Here is a 20549-nt window from a genome sequence, read left to right as displayed (position 1 = left end):
TATCTTAAGTCCTGTAAGGAGTTTCCTTGAAAAGGCGAAAGTTCTGATTGCCTTTTCTGCTTGTCTTACAGCAAGACCACTGGTGCAGACCTTGCCTTTAAGAACCACCGTCAACAACGGCACTGTGGTACCAAAGAAAGCCAGTGGCTCCCTGCCAGCCCCCTCGGGGGCCAGGAAAGAAACCGCTGTACCTGCCACAGCCAAAAGGTAGGCAAGAAGCGCCTTACATGAACTCTGAAAGCAGTTCTGGCTCAGATGCTAAAATAAGTATTACTCTTTTATATGACACTTTAAAATTTCTCCTTTGAGTTAAAGCTTATAAAAGCACAATATTTGGTGTGTTGCCAAAACAGGAACCATGTCGATTTATTATTCTGCGTTTTTTTAGTTGTAATCATACAGTCTTTGAAATCTCATTCACTAAAGCCGCAGTGCACCATTTTGTGTTTTTACTTAAACTTCTCTTTTGGAAAAACAAGTGGGAGTATAACCTATATAAAAAATGAATATGCTGCCCCCAAGTCCCAAGGGCTTGGAATATAGCAAAATTCAGATTGCTGTACCGAGCTTAAATTTTTATCAGTAAAATTTGTATAAGCTCGTACTTTTAAATGATGCCTAACAGTGGAGCTTCAGGTGTTTCTGTTTGTCAGATAGAGCATAGGTTGCTCTTAATTTTCTATAATTTCATAGTTGTCATATTAAAATTGTGTATTTTATATGCCAGCCCAGTTTTCTAAATTTTTAAGCCCTACAAAAATGAAATATCTGGTAGTAATATAGCATAGAAAACCTTAAAGAAATTCTTTCTGCAATGCTACCTCATGGGCTTGTTAGAAGAACTCGTAAAGTTCATTAAAATGCTAACTTGCTTTATGTGCACTGGGGATTCGGGGTGTGAGTATGCTTTGCGGTGTGCTGGGATACCCACTGGGCTGGTGAGAGTAGATTTGATGCTGCATTGTGACTCGGAATGAAAATGTAACAATCCCGTCTTAGCTTTTAAATATATAGTGTTTATACATAAAGGCTTATCCTTCATCAAGCAAATTTGCATTGTGTTTCATCAGATAGAGTTTCATGTACTTATTGTTTGTGAATTTTAAGAAAATTGGTTTTGCAGGGCTTTTTAGAACTTTAAAATGAAATTCTCAGCCTCATTTCATACCTTTTTAATGCTTCTTTGAATCGTTCATTTATAATCAACATGAAATGACCTTCTGGATTCTGATTGGCAGCAGTAGATATGGACTGTCTTTTATTCATCTAGGTGTTATAAGATTGACAGACTGACTTTTTAAGTTTCAGGTTACAATCTGTTACCATTTTTTTCTTCTTTTTTTTTTAATTGTGGTAAAAACCACATCACATTAAATTTACCATCTTAACCATTTTTAAGTGTACAGTTCAGTAGTGTCAAGTATATTCTCATTGTTGTACAGCAGATCTCCAGAACTTTTTCGTCTTGCAGAACTGAAACTATTTGTTGGCCAAACAGTTCGTTCGGATTTTTCCTTAAGATGGGAAGGAAAAGCCCAAACGAACTTTTTGGCCAACCCAATATATCTCTTCAGCAGTAAATCCTCCTCAGAGCCTTTGGTGACCACCTTTGTCCTTTCTGTTTCTATGATTTGACTACATTAGATACTTCATATGAGTGGAATCATGCAGTATTTGTCCTTTCGTGGCTGACTTATTTCACTTAACATAATATCATCAAGGTTCATTCATATTGTAGCATGTGACAGTATTTCCTTTTTTTTTTTTTAAAGTGGCTTTGTATTTTATTTATTTATTTAGGCTGCGCTAGGTCTTAGTTACAGCTCGCGGGATCTTCATTGCTGCATGTATGATCTTTTAGTTGCAGCATGCGGGATCTTTAGCTGTGGCATGCCGACTCTTAGTTGCGGCACGCATGCAGGATCTAGTTCCCCCACCAGGGATCGAACCCGGGCCCCCTGAACAGGGAACGTGGAGTCTTACCCACTGGACCACCAGGGAAGTCCCAGGATTTCCTTCTTTTTTAAGTCCGTATAACATTCCGTTGTGTGTATATACCACCTTTTCTTTATCCATTCATGTTGATGGACATAAGGGTTTCTTCCACCTCTTGGCTATTGTGAATAATGCTGCAATCAACATAGGTGTGCACATATCTCTTTGAGATCCTGCTTTGAATTCTTTTGGATATATACTCAGAAGTGGGATTGCTGAGTCATATGGTAATTCTATTTTTAATTTTTTGAGGAACCTCCATAATGTTTTCCATAATGACTGCACCATTGTACATTCCCACTAACAGTGCACAAGGGTTCCAGTTTCTCCTCATCCTTGCCCACATTTGTTGTTTTCTGTTCTTGATAGTGGCCATTCTAATGGGTGTGAGGTGATATCTCATTATGGTTTTCATTTGCATTTCTCTTATTATTAGTGATGTTGAGAATCTTTTTCATATGCTTGTTGGCCATTTGCATATATCTTTTGGAAAATTTTCTATTCAAGTCCTTTTCCCATTTTTAATTGGGTTATTCATTTTTTTGTTGTTGAATTGTAGGAGTTCCTTATATATTCTGGATATTAATCCCTTACCAGATACATGATTCACAAATATTTTCTCCTATTCCATACATTGCTTTCTCACTCTATTGATAGTTTCCTTTGCACAGAAGTTTTTAAGTTTGGTGCAGTCCCATTTGTTTATTTTTACATTTGGTGTCATATCCAAGAAATAATTGCTGAATCCAACGTCCTAAAGCTTTCCCCCTATGTTTTCTTCTAGGAGTTTCATAGTTCTAGGTCTTTAACACATTTCAAGTTAATTTTTGTATGTAGCATAAGGTAAGGGTCCAACTTCATTCTTTTGCACGTGGATGTCCAGTTTTCCCTACACCATTTGTTGATGAAACTGACTTTCCCCCTTGTGTAGTATTGGCACCCTTGCTGAAAATCATTTGCCCATACATGCAAGGGATTATTTCTGGGCTCTCTATTCTGTTCCATTGGTCTATATTATCTGTCTTTATTCCAGTACCACACTGTCTGGATTACTGTTACTTTGTAGTATGTTTTGAAATCAGGAAATGTGAGTCCTCCAATTTTGTTCTTCTTTTTCAAGGTTGTTTTGGCTATTTGGGGTCCCTTTAGATTCCATATGAATTTTAGGATTTTTTTTCTATTTCTACAAAAAATGCCATTGGTATTTTGATAGGGATTGCATTGAATCTGTAAATCACTTTGGGTAGTGTAGACATTTTAACATATTAAGTCTTCTAATCCCACAAAAATAGGATGACTTTCCATTTATTTGTATCTTCTTTGATTTCTTTCAGCAGTGTTTTGTAGTTTTCTGTCTACAAGTCTTTCACCTCCTTGGTTAAGTTTATTCCTAAGTAGTTTGTCCTTTTTGATGCTATCATAAATGTGGTTATTTTCTGAATTTCCTTTTCAGATTGGTCATTGTTAGTGAATAGAAATACAACTGATTTCTGTGTTTTGGTTTTTGTATTCTGCAACTTTGGTGAAATTATTAGTTTTAACAGTTTTTTTGTGGAATCTTTAGGGTTTTCCCTAAGATCATGTCATCTGCAAACAGAGATAGTTTTACTTCTTCCTTTCCAATGTGGATGCCTTTTATTTTTTTACATGTCTTATTGCTCTGGCTAGGACTTCCAGTACTGTGTTCAATAGTGATGAGAATGAGTATCCTTGCCTTGTTCCTGACCTTAGGAGAAAAGCTTTCACCATTGAGTCTTTCACCATTGAGTATGAGTTCACTGTGGGCTTTTCATATATGGTTTTTACTATGTTGGGGTAGTTTTCTTCTGTTCTTAGTTTGAGTGTTTTTATCATGAAGGGTGTTGAGTTTTGTCAAGTGCTTTTTCTGCATCAATTTAGATGATCATGTGGTTTTTGTCTTTCATTCTCTTAATGTGATGTACAATATTATATCGATTTTCTTATGTTGAACCATCCTTGCATTACAGGTGTAAATCCCACTTGGTCATGGTGTATAATCCTTTTAATGTGCTGTTAAATTCAGTTTAGTAGTATTTTGTTGATTTTTGCATCATTATTTATCAGAGTTATTGGCGTGTATTTTTTCTTGTTGTGTCTTTTTTTTTTTTTTTGGTATCAGAATAATGCTGGCCTCCTAGAATGAGATTGGATGTGCCCCCACTGCCCCTTTAGTCTTTAGAAGAGTTTGAGGAGGATTGGTATTAGTTCTTTAAATGTTTGGTAGAATTCTGGAGTCATGCCATCCGGTCCTGGGCTTTGCTTTGTTGGGAGAGTTTTGATTACTGCTTCAATCTCCTTACTAGTTATAGGTCTATTCAGAGTTTTCAATACTTCAGGATTCAGTCTTTATAGGTTGTATGTTTCTAGGAATTTATTCATTTCTTCTAGTTTATTCAATTTGTTGGCATGCATTTATTCATAGTAGTCTCTTATAATCCTTTTTATTTCTGTGACATCAGTTGTAATAGTCCCTCTTTAGTTTCTAATTTTAGTTATTTGAGTCTTCTCTCTTTTTCTCAGTTTAATGGAGGATTTGGCAATTTTATTGATCTTTTCAAAAATCAACTCTTGGTTTCATTGATTTTTTTCTACTGTTTTTCTTTTCTCCATTTTGTTTCTCTCTACTGTAATCTTTATTATTACCTTCCCTCTGCTAACTTTTAGCTTTATTTGTTCTTGTTTTTTTCTGTTTCCTTGAGGTATAAAGTTAAGTTGTTGATTTCAGATCTTTCTTCTTTTTAATGTGTTTTCACAGCTATAAACTTCCCTCTTAGCACTGCTTTCTCTGCATCCCACAAGTTTTAGAATGTTTTGTTTTTGTTTTCATTTGTCTCTAGATATTTTCAAAATTCTCTTGCGATTTCTTCTTTAACTCATTGGCTGTTTAAGAGTGAGTTGTTGAATTTCAAGATTGACTTTTTAAAGTAGCAAGTAGTTAATGAAAAAATGAGATTCTTTTTCTTTATTCTTAAAGAAAATAAACTTTTAAAATTTATATCTCTTTATATATTTGGCATTTAAGTAAAAGGAAAATTTTTTTTCAGAGCAAAAAATCATAAAAGTAAAATTTGAAATGTAGATACAATTTCTAGCTTTCAGTTCCTTTCATGAGAGCATATGTCAAGCATTCTTGCACTTTGATATTGTAGAAGGCTCTGTGTTTGATCCAAAGTAACTTTGATGTAGTACAATAATGTCCTTCACTTAATAGACTGTTTATGCTTTTCTTAGACCTTGCAGGATTAATTGGCACAACTGTTAGAATCCCTGGCAAATTGTGTGTTGAGTTCTAGTATTTGAAACACTGATTCAGGGTAGGATAAGGCTAGGGGAGGAGATTTATGCAGATGACTACAGGAGTGAGGCTCTGCTGAAGAATCTGATTGATACTTTCTTTTCACAGGATGTGAAAAAGACAAAGAGCCGTAATGGTGCTTCAGCCCCTCTTTAAATCAGTGATGATGATAGAAATTATCTTTTGATAATAAAAGCTTACTAAGCATCAAGCTTTTAATACCATTATCACTGATCCTCAAAACAACCTTCCAAGGTAGATATTATTATCCCTGTTTTGCCAGTGGGTAAACTGACGCTCAAAGAAGTGAAGTAACTTGCCCGGAATCAAGTGAGTAGAGAACCTGGGCTCAAACCCAGGTCTGCCTGGATCCAGAGCTCACACTCCTTTCACTGTGATAGGCTGCTTCTTGCAAAGATTTCCAGGTCAGCGCTTACATCTACTCATAAAAAAATGCTTGATATAATTACTCTTTGGAAACCATCCCTTTTGTGTGCCCCATCCTGTCTGGATGGTGCTCTTTAGAAACAGTGATGTTCTGAGATGCCCCTGAGGGTGCTGACAGGAGTAGCAGGCAGGGGCGAGGGTGACTCTGAGCAGAGGTTGACAGCAAGTTGCAACTCTGAGAGACAGAACTGCCCATTAATATGGGGCTGCAGGGCCTGAACTCCCATTACAGGACCAGGCCCCTTGCTGTGAGCAGAAGCCTGGGTCCTCTGCCCCCCGTTTCAGCCGTGTATGAAGGAGCTCGTGGACACTGCTTGCCCTCAGCAATATTATCTTAGAAGGAAAGGATGGTGGCGGGGAAGGATAATCAGTAGCCATCATATTTTATATATATGTGTATGTGCGTGTGTGCGTGCGTGTGTGTGTGTATTAGCATTTAAACAATAACCTTCCTTCTAGAAGTGTTCTTAGGCCTCTGTAGACTTTTCTTTTTAATTTACAAAATAATCAGTTTTATTCATTTGATAAGCTATTGTCCGGCAGCCAACTAGAAATACATGGTTTTCTAGGTTGAGTGTCTGAGACTCTTGGTGTTTCGGTGTGGAGCATAGTGATTCATTTATTTTGTTTCTCTGCCTTTTGTGGGCTTCCGTGGATGTGAATTCCCATCTGTCTGGAAGTTGGAAACCCAAACAGTGGCATATAATAATTACTCTGTGACGACGTTCCTATAGATCTCTCCTTAGGAGAGAATTTTGAAAACAGAAGCAAGCTGGGCATTCTGCCTGTTAGGATTAAAACAACCTCCGAGCCATTTCAAATACATTTATAATCATGTAGGAATTTTTCTGTAATCAGAGTTCCAAATTAACCAAGCTGGGGCATCTCTGGTGTGTGGATGGGTATATGTTTGTTTTCTTTTCTCTGGGGTTTTTTCAGCCTAGTACTAAAGAACAAAATCCCCTTTGGAAATTGTCCAGCACCCAGGGGTTGTGCTTTGTGTTGCCAATTAAGACTTCGATTGGGGGCGTGATTTGGAATCCTTGGGAAAAGCTTTGTTTCCATTAGTGAAAGGAGAAAAGGCAGAAAATCCGGGGAAGACATTGTAGGGTCATACCTTCCTCAGTGGGGATGCTGGAGCTGACAATAGAATAACATTTCCACTGGCTCAAAACAATCACTCATTCTTTCCACTCCTAAGTAGAGCTTTACAATAGGGCAAAGCTGTGAGAAGAGAGATCAAAAGAACAAAACTGGTACAAAAAGAGAGCATTATTTTTAAAATGCTCTGCTCCAGTTGGAAGGTAGGATGGTAAATATCTATGGCTTTCAAACAAACAGCTGATAGTCCTTTAGAAAAATAGTTGCACTCATTAGAAATACAGCATTTGTAAAAGCACCAGAGTCAGTGCCAGGTACTTACATGGTTTAAATCTGCTTTGGGTTTTTTTTTTTTTTTCTAATATATTCTTTATCATTGAGATCCATTGAAATGTATGTGTTAAATTCAGGTTTTGAGTGTGGTCTCTGTAACAAGCTAGAAATGGGAGTTGGTGCTATTGAACAGAGGAAGATGAATTGGTACTTATTGTCTTACCAGAAGTGTTACAAGTGTTGAGCCCCCTCTGGGCTCAGGTAGTTGGCTTCATATGATAGAAAAAAAACTTATTTTGGTCTGTCAAATTCTCTAAGGCCACCAACCTTCTTAGGAAATGCCTTGGTTTTTGCTACAAAGATGTCTTTAGACAAAGATAGGAGCATTTCCTAATTACTGAAGTTGCCTGACCTCAATCTGTCACAATTACCTCACCCCTTGCAGGACAAACACCAGGTTACTCCTGGTCCCATGTTGATTTGCCCGTGCTCAGCGTAGAGCCCAGTATAAATTGATTCCAAATGAGTATTTGTTGAGTAGATAATCGTTTTAATCTAGCGTTAATCCCTCCGGCTGTCATGACTAATGACCTCATCAGAAAATCTCGGGTCACGAGTACAAGCTTCCCCTCAGATTAGTATTTTCTTTCTTTTTTTTCCTTTTTATTATTTATTTATTTATAAATAGGACCCGGCTGTGCCGGGTCTTCGTTGCAGCATGTGGGATCTTATAGTTGCGGCATGCGGGATCTAGTTTCCTGACCAGAGATCGAACCTGGGCCCCCTGCATTGGGAGCGCAGAATCTTCCACCGGACCACCAGGGAAGTCCCAGTATTTTTTTTCCATTGTAAAAGTTTGGGATCTTTTTTGCAAAATTTTGGAAAACCAATTCTTGGTTTTAAATCACAGAATGAAAGAAAGATGCTATGGTAGTTTATTACATTTAGAGTTATTATCTAACCAAAAGAAGAAAGATGGCCATTTTTCCTCTGTTCTCCCTTTGCAGAGATTTTATTATGTCTAAAATTTAGTTTAAATTGGCAAAAACCATTGAATGCAACTGTAGTGTAAGGTAAAGAACCATTGTATTTTCAGAACTTTGGGTTTGAGAGTGGAGGTTGAGAGCAGAAGGGAAAAGAAATGATGGTATCTGCATTTCCACACCAAAAATGCTTGCCTTAAGCAATAAAAAATGTACTGTGTTATTATACAGTCTTTCACAAGCTAGGACTTCTACCACTTTCAAAATAAAGAACATGATTTCTCACTTGCTGTCCAGAGGGAGCATAACTTCCTTGATATTCCCTGTTGGTTATTGAAGGGGGCTTCTCTCAGCGAGTATACAGTATTACTTCCTCTGGCCGCCCTTGTTCCTGCAAATGTCTTGTCTTCAAGCTCTATTTTCTGTCCTTCACTCTGAGTCCTAGTAAATCCTCTTTAATTCATGAGAGCTCTTGGCTCTCAAAAGGAAATTTCTTGTTTTTTCTACGTATACAACAATAGTAGATTTTTTTATAAGCTTAACATTTTAATGCAAATGCGTGAATGGCAAATATCTTGAAAGAGCCGCGATGGATTATATCCAAGACTATATATGCAAACCAAAATGTTTTCCCATTTTAATGTGCGGTGTATTCTGTAACTTATTGAAGTTTACCAAAATATTTTTCCACGCTTTTATTATCGCACTCATGTTTATTCTGCTTTGTTTCCGTGCCTCTCATACGTAGATTAAACAGGTCTGTGAGTCTTCTCAGTGCATGCAAACTGAACAGTTCCACACCCAGGTGAGGAGCACTTAGATTTACTTTGTAACCCTCGGTGCTGCTTCGGTAGTTTTACCACCCTTTTAGTGCAGTAGCTTAGAGGGCCTTATCCGATGCCTGCCATTGATCAAGTCTTAAATCATATAACTGTATTAATTATTGACCTTTATTGGATTTTTAGACGTGCAACATCTCTGTTCAACAGGTCCTCAAAACTAATGTACTTCGGTGTTTCATAAATTGCAGGTGGTCTTTATTTTATTTATTTATTTTTTGGCCATGCCGCACAGCTTGTGGGATCTTAGTTCCCTGAGCAGGGATCAAACGCGGGCCCTCGGCAGTGAAAGCGAGGAGTCCTAACCACTGGCCCACCAGGGAATTCCCTAGGTGGCCTTAACTAGGAGGCCCAGTAGAGAGCAAGGGGTCAAGTAACCTCAAACGTGTTGCTTTGTATCCCTGAAGCTGTCCCCTCATCTGTAGAATAGGGATAATGATACTTTTGCAGGGGATTTGAGGTTTAAATTAAATGATTCACATAAAACGCGAAGCTCTTAATATATGTGAACCGTTGCTGCCCATGGTTCCATCATTGACCTACCCTCTTAACTCTTCCAGCCACCAGGTTGAGTGTTGATTATTAGAAAATCGGTTAACGTTTGCTATCATTGATTAACAGTCGTGGCTTTTCAGCTCTTTAAGGGTGTTTTATACAAGCCTTTAAATTGCCATGAACTTGCCCTGAACTCCCACAAGGACACTATGGAGGTGCCGCTCAGGGCTGCCAGCTGCTGGGGCAGCGTGCCTGAGAGCCTCGGCGGGCCAGATGCTTAGCATAGAGCGCTCCCACAGCGTGAAATTAGCTTGGTGTTTTTCGTCACTGGAAGAGCTTGAACTTTAAACACAAAGGTTTCTGTAATTTTTAGACTTCAATCCTAAATTTCAGAAATGTAATGCTCTCCTAAGGTCTATAATTTCCTTGTCCTCAAATTGAGAGTTCTGAAAATTCACATTTTGACCTTAAGACACACCCGTGCAGATCCCAGCTGTGAGATCCTGGGGCTGTCAATTCAGAGTTTCCTCAGTGACCAAAAAGACTACGCAGAAAGTGTCTTCAGATCATCGTGATTATGGTCATTTTATTTATGTTCATTCACTCAGGGAGCGAGATGGTTTTTCAAAAGCCGATACACCGTGCAGTTTTTGAAAACGTGCTAAGAGATTATTTACTGACCGATTGGAAGTTACAGAGGAAAAAGGACTTAAAGTTGGCCCAAAGGGAGGCAGAGATGAGGAGGAAAAAGAGAATGAAGGGAAGACAGCAGAGCATCCCGTGTGCAAGGCTCTTGCACATTCTGTGTTATTTAATTGTGAGAAAGGAGGGCTTTGGAATCCAGCCCAGGGGCGGTAGTCTCACTGTCTCAAGCTTCTCAGCTGCTGTGTCCTCCGGATTGAAATTCAGGTCCGTCTCCACCCTCCCCTGACTGGAGCCCCTGAGGCTTCATCATCGAGGTCCCCCTCCTGCATCCACAACGCCAGCACCTTAACTGTCCTCCGGGGGTTCTTCCTCCCCAGTCCCTCGGGGTTTATCTGCTACCTGAGATTCCTGTGGCAGTTCCTCAACCCACGTCTTATAAAGTTACTCTTTCCCGGGGAGGTTCCCTTCGTTCTCATCTTCTCTCCTTCCTGGCGTGGAGATTTCCTCCGCATCCATGGTTCAGTGACCCCCCCCCCCCCAGTTGACAGGGCCAGACCCGAGCCACCTCCTGGGTTGCAGACTTGCGTTATCGCCCACCTGCACCTTGACTCTGTGCTTCCAGACCATACCTCCCCCCGCAGCCCCACCCGGGAGCGGTACCACCATCCACTCTTGTCCTTCTTTCTTTCTCACGGAGCAGGTGCTAAATTATAGCATCACATGCCTCTGCCTGTGACAGGGTCAGTGTGACACTACCATTTCATTTATTTCACCCCTTCATTTAATTAATATTTATCAAGCTTCTATACTAGGCTCTGCAAAGAATATAAGAATGATAAATGAGACGGGATCTCAGGAAACATATGGCCTAATGATGAAGATAAAAAAAAACAAACAAACAGACTTTACAGGGATGCCTGTAATACACTTCCGGGCTCCAAGAGCAAACCATCAACCTACAGCCCCTGCCCTGGCTAACTGACCCCTCACGCCTGTGAATTACCTGTGCGTGGGGTATCCCTTTTCCTAGGACAGGCTCTTCCCTACTGTGTCGTTATAACACGTTCAAGCCGTTCGTTTTCTGTCTCCCAGAAATTGACAATCTTCAGGAAGTCCTCCCCAGACATCCTTCACCAGGCTTCCAACCACTCTAGTCCCTCTGGTTACTCAGAAGGAAGTAAGCACTTGCACGGGTACCACCTCTAAACAGAGGCCTCCTACAGAGAGTGGCATGTCTTTGTCCCACGTATGCCTTTAGACCAGAGTTCTTCCATATCAGCACTATTTACATTTGGGGCTGGATCCTTCTTTGTCGCGGGGCTGTCCTGGGCATTATAGGGTGTTTAGCAGCGTCCCTGGCCTCTATGCATTAGATGTAGCAGCCCTCCCCCTGCCCCAGTTGTGACAAGCAAAAGTGTCTCCAGACATTGTCAGATGTCCCTGGGGGGCAGAGTCACCCCTGGTTGAGCACCACCGGTCTCGACTGAAACCTGCGCAAGGGCGGGGTCACCTCCCACTAAGCCCCTGGAGCGTTCTCACGGTATTGTCAGGAATCTTACCTTTCAGCTTCGTCTAAGACCTTGAACTACACTAATTGCCACAGTTACAAAGGCAGTGAGTAGAGGCACTGATCTCAAGTGGCATTCTGAAAAGTTTTTTGATCTTTATAGTTAGGAATTTCGAACCAGTCTATCTTTTAAATATCCACATGGAAATAGAATGTTCTATGTATATATTTTCACACTCAGCAGTAAAATAAAATCACTCCGTGAAGGATTTCATTGTCATTTACTTTGTACTTTTAGTACCATCAAGAGGACCAGCTCTTCCGAACGGGTATCTCCTGGTGGTCGAAGGGAAAGCTATGGGGATTCCAAAGGAAACCGGAATCGCACAGGATCCACCAGCAGTTCTTCTAGTGGCAAAAAGAACAGTGAAAGGTAAGGGGCGTCTTACTGCTGGTTCCTGCGGTTCAGATATTGTGTGGCCTCTTTTCCCAGAGGTGAATCAGAAGACCCCCTGATACGTACACAAGCTGTGAGCCCTCCATGCCACATACGCCTTCTCCTGACCTCATTGTGGGCGCTAATCAAACAGCTGCCGGTCACAGCTCACACCAGCTATCATGCGAGTAGAAAATTACAACTTGAACTCTCAGGGCTCCTATTCAGACAGAAGTCGTTTCTGAGAATTTGCTTAGTACCAACTCCATGGAATTTGAGAACCTGTTCTGAATTTCCATACGGAGCACTTTATATTTCTAATACTCTCTGCTGCCATTTTAAAATTAATTTTAGTGGCTTGTTTGTGAACAGTATTTTCTACGACAGACTGGGTGAAAAGTTGTCATTTTATGATTTGTCAGAAACTCTTTTTAATATTGAGCTAACACCAGAACTAGGAACCATTTTCTTTCTGGTTTCATGAGACATGCTTTGAGTTTTTTCTTTGAGGTTGGTTTTATAATGGATTATGATAGCTCCCTGTTAAACTAATAGTAACATTTTATTAGTGAAAGCTAATTTGGGGCATTTTAAGAGCTTGTTTTATGTTTAAGAATGTATCGTGTATATGAGATCAGTTTCTCTGTCTCTGTATATATCTACTCAATGTACTTTATTCTCTCTTTTTAAACATGGTGCTTTAATTCTGTTCTCTCTATTGAGCAAGGCTTAGGAAGGAATTTCAGCTTCACAGGCTAACCATGTTTTGTTTTGTTTTTTTCCAAATGTTCGTGTAAGGAGAAGGCTTAGTCATAAAGCAGTGGACGCCAACCCACAGGCTGGAAAAATTCCAGGCTTGTAAGTCCATTCTGATTCAGTCCTGTAAAGGAAGCTTAAACCCTTTTTCGGTTTTATTCCTAAAAGATATGTTTTGTAGAAAGAGATACAGGGGCCTCTCATATCTCTAGCAGGTCAAGTCCACAGTCCATTAACAATCTCAAAGCCACTATACATGGGGTTGTCTTCTAATTTAGACTATTAATAGAACTTCTTATCAGAAGATTATGCTAATTGGGTGATAATACCTTGGAAATAAGGCCAAGTAGTTACAGTGGTAGCGGAGCCTAAGTGGGAGATGCAGGGTGGCCTTTAGGCTTCTCTGAATTCAGTGTAAGCTTGGAAGTTGACCTGAGATGTCTAGATCTTGGCAATGCTTAAAAACTTGGCTCCTTCTCTGCACATCTGATTTGTATTAAGAATTTCCAAAAATAATCTGCATTGTGCAAACTCCAGATCTGTTGTATCTTTTAAATCCTATGGCTTTGCTGAGTGCGCTGGGTAAAGATTTCCATGAAAGATATTTACAAAGGGTTTTTTTGGGTTTTGTTTTTTAATGCTACTGTAGGAAATTCTGATTTGGAAATGAGGGACTGGGAAAATTTACTAATCGTTTTATAAAAATAATTCAGGCAACTAAACATGTCCATTTAAACATAAATTCTTTGTCTCATTAGAACCCAGGAATAGTAGTTGAGGCCCACGTAGCGCTGAACTGGTTGAGTTGCACCTAAGGAGCTTCAGAGAGAAAGTTCCTGCCTTCTCTTAGGTCATTGCTGGTACCGACAGACACCTTTAGGGGCCCGTGGGAATGATGGCAGCAGGAACTCAGACAGAAGGAAGAAGTAGCTGAGAAGCAATAGAGGCGAAGGTCAAGCTGGTGCTCTGTTACTGCCTGTCCGTTGACCTTCATCTTTCCTTTCCATTCCCATATGAAGAGCCCCACTCTTGGGCTACCTTGACCTTGTACCAAATCAGAACTGGAGTCGAATGGACCAGTGCCCAGTCCCCATGGCTTAAAGCAGGCAAAGGAAGGGATAGAGAGGTGGCCTCCATGCAGTTCCCCTTTGAAACATGATCCTCGGTGGTCTAAGACAGCGTGACCTCTTCTGCATCACACACAAGTATTTGTCCATGGTGCCAGGATGCTGTCTTACGTTGTTCATGGTTCCAGAATGCTGTCTTGCATTTTAACACATTGTCCGTGTTGGGTTACTATAAACAGCAAGATGTAATGGAAAGGACACAGGCTCTGGAGTAAAAGGGAGATCTGGGTTTGTAAGTGAATTTGGCCAGTTAACTTCTCTGAGCCTCAGTTTTTCCCCTCTGTGAATTAGGGATTTTATAACCTAATTCCCTTGAATCTTGTCAAAGAGCTAACTGGGTAGGAAAACACCTATCGTAGCACTTGGCACTCAGTAACAGCAGCTGTTATAAATCGAGACCTGTGCAGAGTAGAAGAAAAGAATTCATGAGGCTTTCCAAAATTCTGAACTTCATTTCCTCATTGGTGAGATGAAGGTGGTGGATGCCATCTGAAATTATTAGTCTTTTTTTGGTCTAACACATATTAACGTACATTCACAGGACACAGTCCTATGAGTGCAACCTGGATTTTGGCAAAATGTAAAATTGGTTGGGGACAAATAAAGTATTATACAGTCATCCCAGGGTGTCCGAGGGGGATTGGTTCCAGGACCCCACCCCCATACCAAGGACAGACGCTCAAGTCCTTTCGTCAGTGGGTTTTGCATCCAGAGATTCAACCAACCGTGGATCTTTTATGATTGTGGGTGTTTAATTCCACGGATGCAGAACCTGCAGATACAGAGGACCGGCCATATATTCTCATGATTGTTAATGTCACATCAGAATGAGCTGGTGTGCAGGCCCCGAGATTCACAGGAAAGCTCATCAGAATGTGAGTGAGTGAGGTGTAACTTTGGGTCTGTCCTGATTTGCAGAAGCAAGTCATTCACACAGGGCAGTGCTTTAACTTGTATCAATCACAGACTATTTGCTATAAAGCTCACAATTACCACACACCATATACAAAGCTGTCTTCAGTGCATCTGGCACTTTTGTGAAAATTAGAAAGAGGCTCCTTTCAACATTTATATTTCTCCATAATAATAATTACACTCCCTATAAACTGTACAGATCTTACTGTCGAACATAAAATAATAGTGTTTTTGATGTCCTAAGCATTCATGTTTTCCAAGGTACATTAATTTATTTAATAATAATTACGTGTTTTGTGTTCATAGAAACTATTATTCCTGAGAGTTTCACTTTTCTTGCTCCTGTATCTCATTTTCTTGGGAAATGGTCGTGAGAGTCAACAGTTTTTCTTGTGACATTGTAGACTTCTATCTTAGAATAGTTAACATTTTAAAATATTTTGCTTGTAATCAGCCACAGAATTTTAACAGCCCTTATTACTCTTTGTACTGACAAAACTTTCATAAGAACAAAAGCAATATATGGCAATGTAATATTCACTTTATATATTACTGATCGTAAGTGAATATTAACAGTTATATAGTGATTTGTGTCATAATGAAGTACTTACTAAATTTCAATAGGGAATCATAACATTCCGATAAACAACCTGTACTATCTCATGTCGCCAGTAGACTAATCCAAGAGAGGTTTTTTTAAATTTTTTTTAAAAAGATGTTTTCTGTCAGACAGAAAAACAACTACTGTTTATAATGCATAGTTTATGTTAAATGTTGCTAGACTGATAAAATGTTTCAATTATCCAACTGGTTCGCCCTTTGTAATTCTGAGGGGAATAAGATATATCAACTTTGTAAGCAAGACACTTTGTTTCCATCAAAAAGTTGTTGCAATATGAGCTGATTTTGTTAGAACAAGAAATGTTTCAGCCATCTGCTGGAAACCTTGTTGTAACACACAAGTAAACTGCCCATCTTTGGAGTAAACAAATATGAAAAAAGCTTCAAAATTATGAAGATGTCTACCACATAAAAGTGTTCCCTTAGATCCCCTTTTGTGTTGTGCAACTGGCTGCTTTATCCAGGCTGTAAGGTTCAGAACCCTGAGCGGAACGCTCAGCTCCATCCTTCTTTAAGCTCTAGCGTTCAATGAGGCACTCTTTTTTATTTTTAAATTTATTTTATTTAAGTATAGTTGATTTACAATGTTGTGTTAGTTTCTGCTGTACAGCAAAGTGATTCAGTTATATATATAATATATATAATTATAATGTATGTATATTCTTTTCTATTATGGTTTATCACAGGGTATTGCATATAGTTCCATGTGCTATACAGTAGGTCCTTGTTGGTTATCCATTCTATATACAATAGTTTGCATCTGCTAATCCCAAACTCCCAATCCATCCCTACCCCGCCCCCCACCCCGCCCTTGGCAACCACAAGTCTGTTCTCTATGTCTGTGAGTCTGTTTCTGTTTCATGGATAAGTTCATTTATGTCATATTTTAGATTCCACATATAAGTGATATCATATGGTATTTGTCTGACTTCACTCAGTACGATGATCTCTAGGTCCATCCATATTACTGCAAATGGCATTATTTCATTCTTTTTTATGCTGAGGAATATTCCATTACACACACACACACACACACACACACACACAATCTTCTTTATCCATTCATCTGTCGATGGACATTTAGGTTGCTTCCACATCTTGGCTGTTGTGAATAGTGCTGCTGTGAACATAGGGGGTGCATGTAACTTTTCGAATTATAGTTTTGTCCAGATATATGCCCAGGAGTGGGATTGCTGGATCATATGGCAACTCTATTTTTAGTTTTTTGAGGAACCTCCATACTGTTCTCCATAGTGGCTGCACCAATTTACATTCCCACCAACAATGCAGGAGGGTTCCCTTTTCTGCACACCAATGAGGCAGTCTTTTGATTGACACCTCAAGGTCCTCAAGGCTCAGCATTGCTTTTCTTTTCCTTTAGCATCACTGATGGTGGAATCTAAATTTTTTTTTTTTTTTTTTTTGGAATCTAAATCTTAATCTTCAGCCTGGGTTCAAGGTCCTTCATCTACTGGCTCTTTACCCCGTCTTGTACCCTGAAATCCATGACTTCCAACGCTGGCTCTCCCTTTCCCCCAGCAGGATTTATTTTCCTTTTTGAAGTAATCTATTTATTACACAAGTAAACATGTGTTTTAGGATATCCCAATGTACAAAACAGAGGAAAGGAAAATCCCCTATAATCTCAGCACTCAGAGAACTCACAGCTACCATTTTATTGTGTTTCCATCCAGACTTTTATTTCTAGGGTGCTGCATGTGTGTAGTATACAATTTTTACATAAAGGATATTCTTCTGCATACATTTTGTGACCCTCTTTTTCATTTGCTGTATGAGCATGTCTTTGTGTCAGGAAATATACTCTTACAACGTTATTTCAGATGTGGATCATTATTTATCTAGGCGAATGCACTTTTGTTGGACATTTGGATACCAACAAGGCTTTTCTAGTCCAGTCAGACTGGCCCAACATCTAGAACAATGCCCAGCATACAGTGGGTACCCAATAAATATTTGTTGAATGAATCTTTTTACCCCAGTCAACATAACAAAAAGAGTGTAGACGGATGGGGCATTACAGCCATAGCCAAATTTTAATCCCAGCTCTGCCACTTTTGTTATGTGACCGTGAACTAGTTACTTAACCTCTTTGGGGTTTCCCTCAGCACCAGTAAAAACTAATACCTACCTCTCAGGGCTGTTGTGCAGATTAAACAAGATGGTGTACGTAGCATGGGGCTTGCCGACATTGGTGCCCCATAGGTGGTATGACTACTGTTATTTGCCTTCTCCATCCCAGAGTCGGAGCTGATGCTTGCACACCTTTGCTCACCCCACTCCCCAGTCTTGAGTGCCTCTCTTTTTTGGGACATTCCAGAATTCTCCAACTCCCATTTCTGATCTCATCCCAACCTGAAAAGGGAGGAATCAGAAATTCTGAACATTTCTCTCACCTTACTCATACCCTTTCCCAGCACTGCTTGACTCACTGAGAACCTACCATTTGCAGGACAGAGCGTAAGGCTTGGCGGGAAGTGGGAAGGAGCAATCCACGAAGACCCATCCTCTCAACAAATACGAATGACACCCACAACTGAAAAGGGCCAATGTCCTTCATTTCCAAAGGTCACAACACACACCAGTGAGGGAAAATACAGTTAACTCAATCGGAAAGTGGGTAAAAGGTTTGAACAGAGACAGTTCACTGAGAAAGATATACGCGTAGCCAATTAACTAAGGGAAAGATATTCAAACTCAGTCTTCATTAAAGAAACCCGAATGAAAGTAAGAAGGTAGCATATGTAGAAAAATCTTTTTATTGTAGTATTAGAAAATCAAACAGATACCAAAACCAAACAAATGCATAGCTTGATGAATTACACTTTTTAACACTTAGTAAGTGGAGGTTTGTCCCTTGTCCTGAGTGGCATATGTATGTGCCTGGAAACTTGGCAGGAGGAGGAGAACTTCAGCTAATCCTTCAAGACCCAGCTCAGGGTGCCCCTTTCTCTGGGAAGCCTGCCTTAGCGCCCTGGTCTGAGTTAGCTGCCTTCCAGATTGCTTTGTTCCTGCCCATTAACTTTATCTGTAACTGTAACTCCCTCCCCACCCTCCAGGGGCTCCCCACACATTCCGCCCCCCCGCCCCCTTAAGCTTTGGGAGGGCAGAGCTGTGTCATTTTTTCTTCTTTGTATTCCTAGCACTTTGCACAGTTCTGGCACAGAGTAAGTGCTTAATAAACATTCGCTGAATGAATGAAAGGATGTTACCTATATACTGTACTGAGATTTTAAAACCATAGTCATTTAAGAACTATGCAAACAGCACCACCTATTGGTAGATGATTTTAACACTGCATTTTGGATTCCGAAACACTGGAAATTAGGTGATTTAAATGAATCATCTTATTATTATTTTTTTTTCAAATGAAAAGATTGTTTCACTCTTTAAGCCAAGGGGTCATTTAGTTTTTAACAAATGTTAAAATAATAAGTGCTGGTATGGTATTCTTTATTTTGTTTTAGTTTTGAGGCTGTTAGGTGAAGAGCTCAAAAATACATACATGTATTGATAGGTTATTGTCAGTGAAATTAGGAGGAAGAGGGAAGTCATATTAATTAATAACCGTGTGTTAGATACTTTGTTACATGTTATATATGATCCTGCTGGTACCCTATACCTCACAGTGGTTTTAGCCCCATTTTTGTAGATGAAAGAATCTAAAGTTTATGGAGGTAAAATGATTTGCCCAAATGAAACACGAATCCAACTGCCTTCAAAATCTGTGCTCCTCAGACTTCCCTGGTGGTGCAGTGGGTAAGGCTCCGTGCTTCCAATGCAGGGGGCCTGGGTTCGATCCCTGGTCAGGGAACTAGATCCCACATGCTACAACTAAGAGTTCACATGCCACAATTAAGGAGCCCGCCTGCTGCAACTAAGGAGCCCTGGAGCTGCAACTAAGGAGCCCACCTGCTGCAACTAAGGAGCCCACGTGCTGCAATTAAGGAGCCCGCGAGCCTCAACTAAGACCCAGTGCAACCAAAAAAAAAAAAAAACCTGTGCTCCTTCTGCCACGTTAAACTGGAAGTATTGGTTGGAAATGTCCATGAAGCAGTAGCTTTTGTCCCCAATAGCAACTTCTAAATATTTTAAATAGATGGTTCCTGAATGACCCTACTTGTAGTTAACAGCTGCTTACTTAAGGGCAGTTTATAAAAAGAATCATTATTTACACAGCAGAGTATCTTGACTCCCAGCAGGGATCACAATTCATCAAGTGAAGTCATTTTCAGAAGGAGGCATGGTATGTATGCCGAGAGGTACCGTTTTTGTAGATGAACAAGTTGCAGGGAAAAAACATGTTTGACTTTGGAACGGTTTCCTCCTCGATCAGCCCTTATTAATCATTTTGTAAAGCAAGCATCTCTGCTCGGAAGCATTTGGCCACTGTCAGTCTGCCCTAATTCCCGTCTCCAGAGCTCCCTGTTACATGCGTCACCCATGTGTCGGAGACCGGCTTTCAGGACCTTGGGGTAAATTAGTAACAGATACGAACGTGCTAAGCGCGGATCCCACCGCAGAGGAGCAGTGCAGGGAATACTCGTTGCATCTGAGTCTGAACGAGTTCGTGGCTGGACTCTCCCCCTTACAAACACCCAGCCCACAGTGAGTCATCTGAATGATATCAGATGAAGGGGAAACAGCCGCTTTTGACAGTCCCGGCAACCAAAGTCCACAGTGAACGTTTTCGGGGATAACATGTGACTTAGGTGATTATAGCTGCTTCGTGGTGTGAGCTCACAGCTCCGGGTGGGAGTTTTCCTTTGGGCCAACTGTCTGGTTTCCTCCTACTGCCTCTAGATCCAGCTACTGGTCTGGTGAAGGCTCCGGGCTGCCTCGCGTCCTCCGTGACCCCCAGGTACTGCTTCTAGTTAGAAGAGTCCTTAGGAGAGTCTCCCGAACCTTCCAGCTTTAGGGAGTGTACAGCCAAGCTCTTTCAGCACATCTCCTTCCTGCCAAAAACAGAGCAGTAAAAAAACCCGCACCGGATTGCACCAGGGTTCATTTTGGAGATCTTGGGCCCAGCAGCCTGAGGCCGGAAGAGCCAAGAGACGAGGGTTTGCTTGCCAGAA

The 20549-nt window shown here is 40.4% G+C and overlaps 1 protein-coding gene across 4 annotated transcripts in view; it reads left to right on the top strand.

Annotated features, from left to right (window-relative positions):
- The window catches only part of EML1 (EMAP like 1), a 145360-nt gene that overhangs the window by 77703 nt on the left and 47108 nt on the right, over nucleotides 1-20549 (top strand). For all 4 annotated transcript variants that reach the window (XM_068540703.1, XM_068540693.1, XM_068540722.1 and 1 more), the window contains 2 exons: nucleotides 72-207; nucleotides 11900-12034. In XM_068540703.1, coding sequence (XP_068396804.1) covers nucleotides 72-207; nucleotides 11900-12034 — 271 coding nt within the window. The remainder of the gene's footprint in view (nucleotides 1-71; nucleotides 208-11899; nucleotides 12035-20549) is intronic.

Source organism: Eschrichtius robustus, chromosome 1, assembly GCF_028021215.1.
Source record: "Eschrichtius robustus isolate mEscRob2 chromosome 1, mEscRob2.pri, whole genome shotgun sequence".
Taxonomy (NCBI): domain Eukaryota; kingdom Metazoa; phylum Chordata; class Mammalia; order Artiodactyla; family Eschrichtiidae; genus Eschrichtius; species Eschrichtius robustus.
The sequence above is the reverse complement of the archived record's forward strand: the minus strand, read 5'-3'. Positions and strand labels throughout refer to the sequence as shown.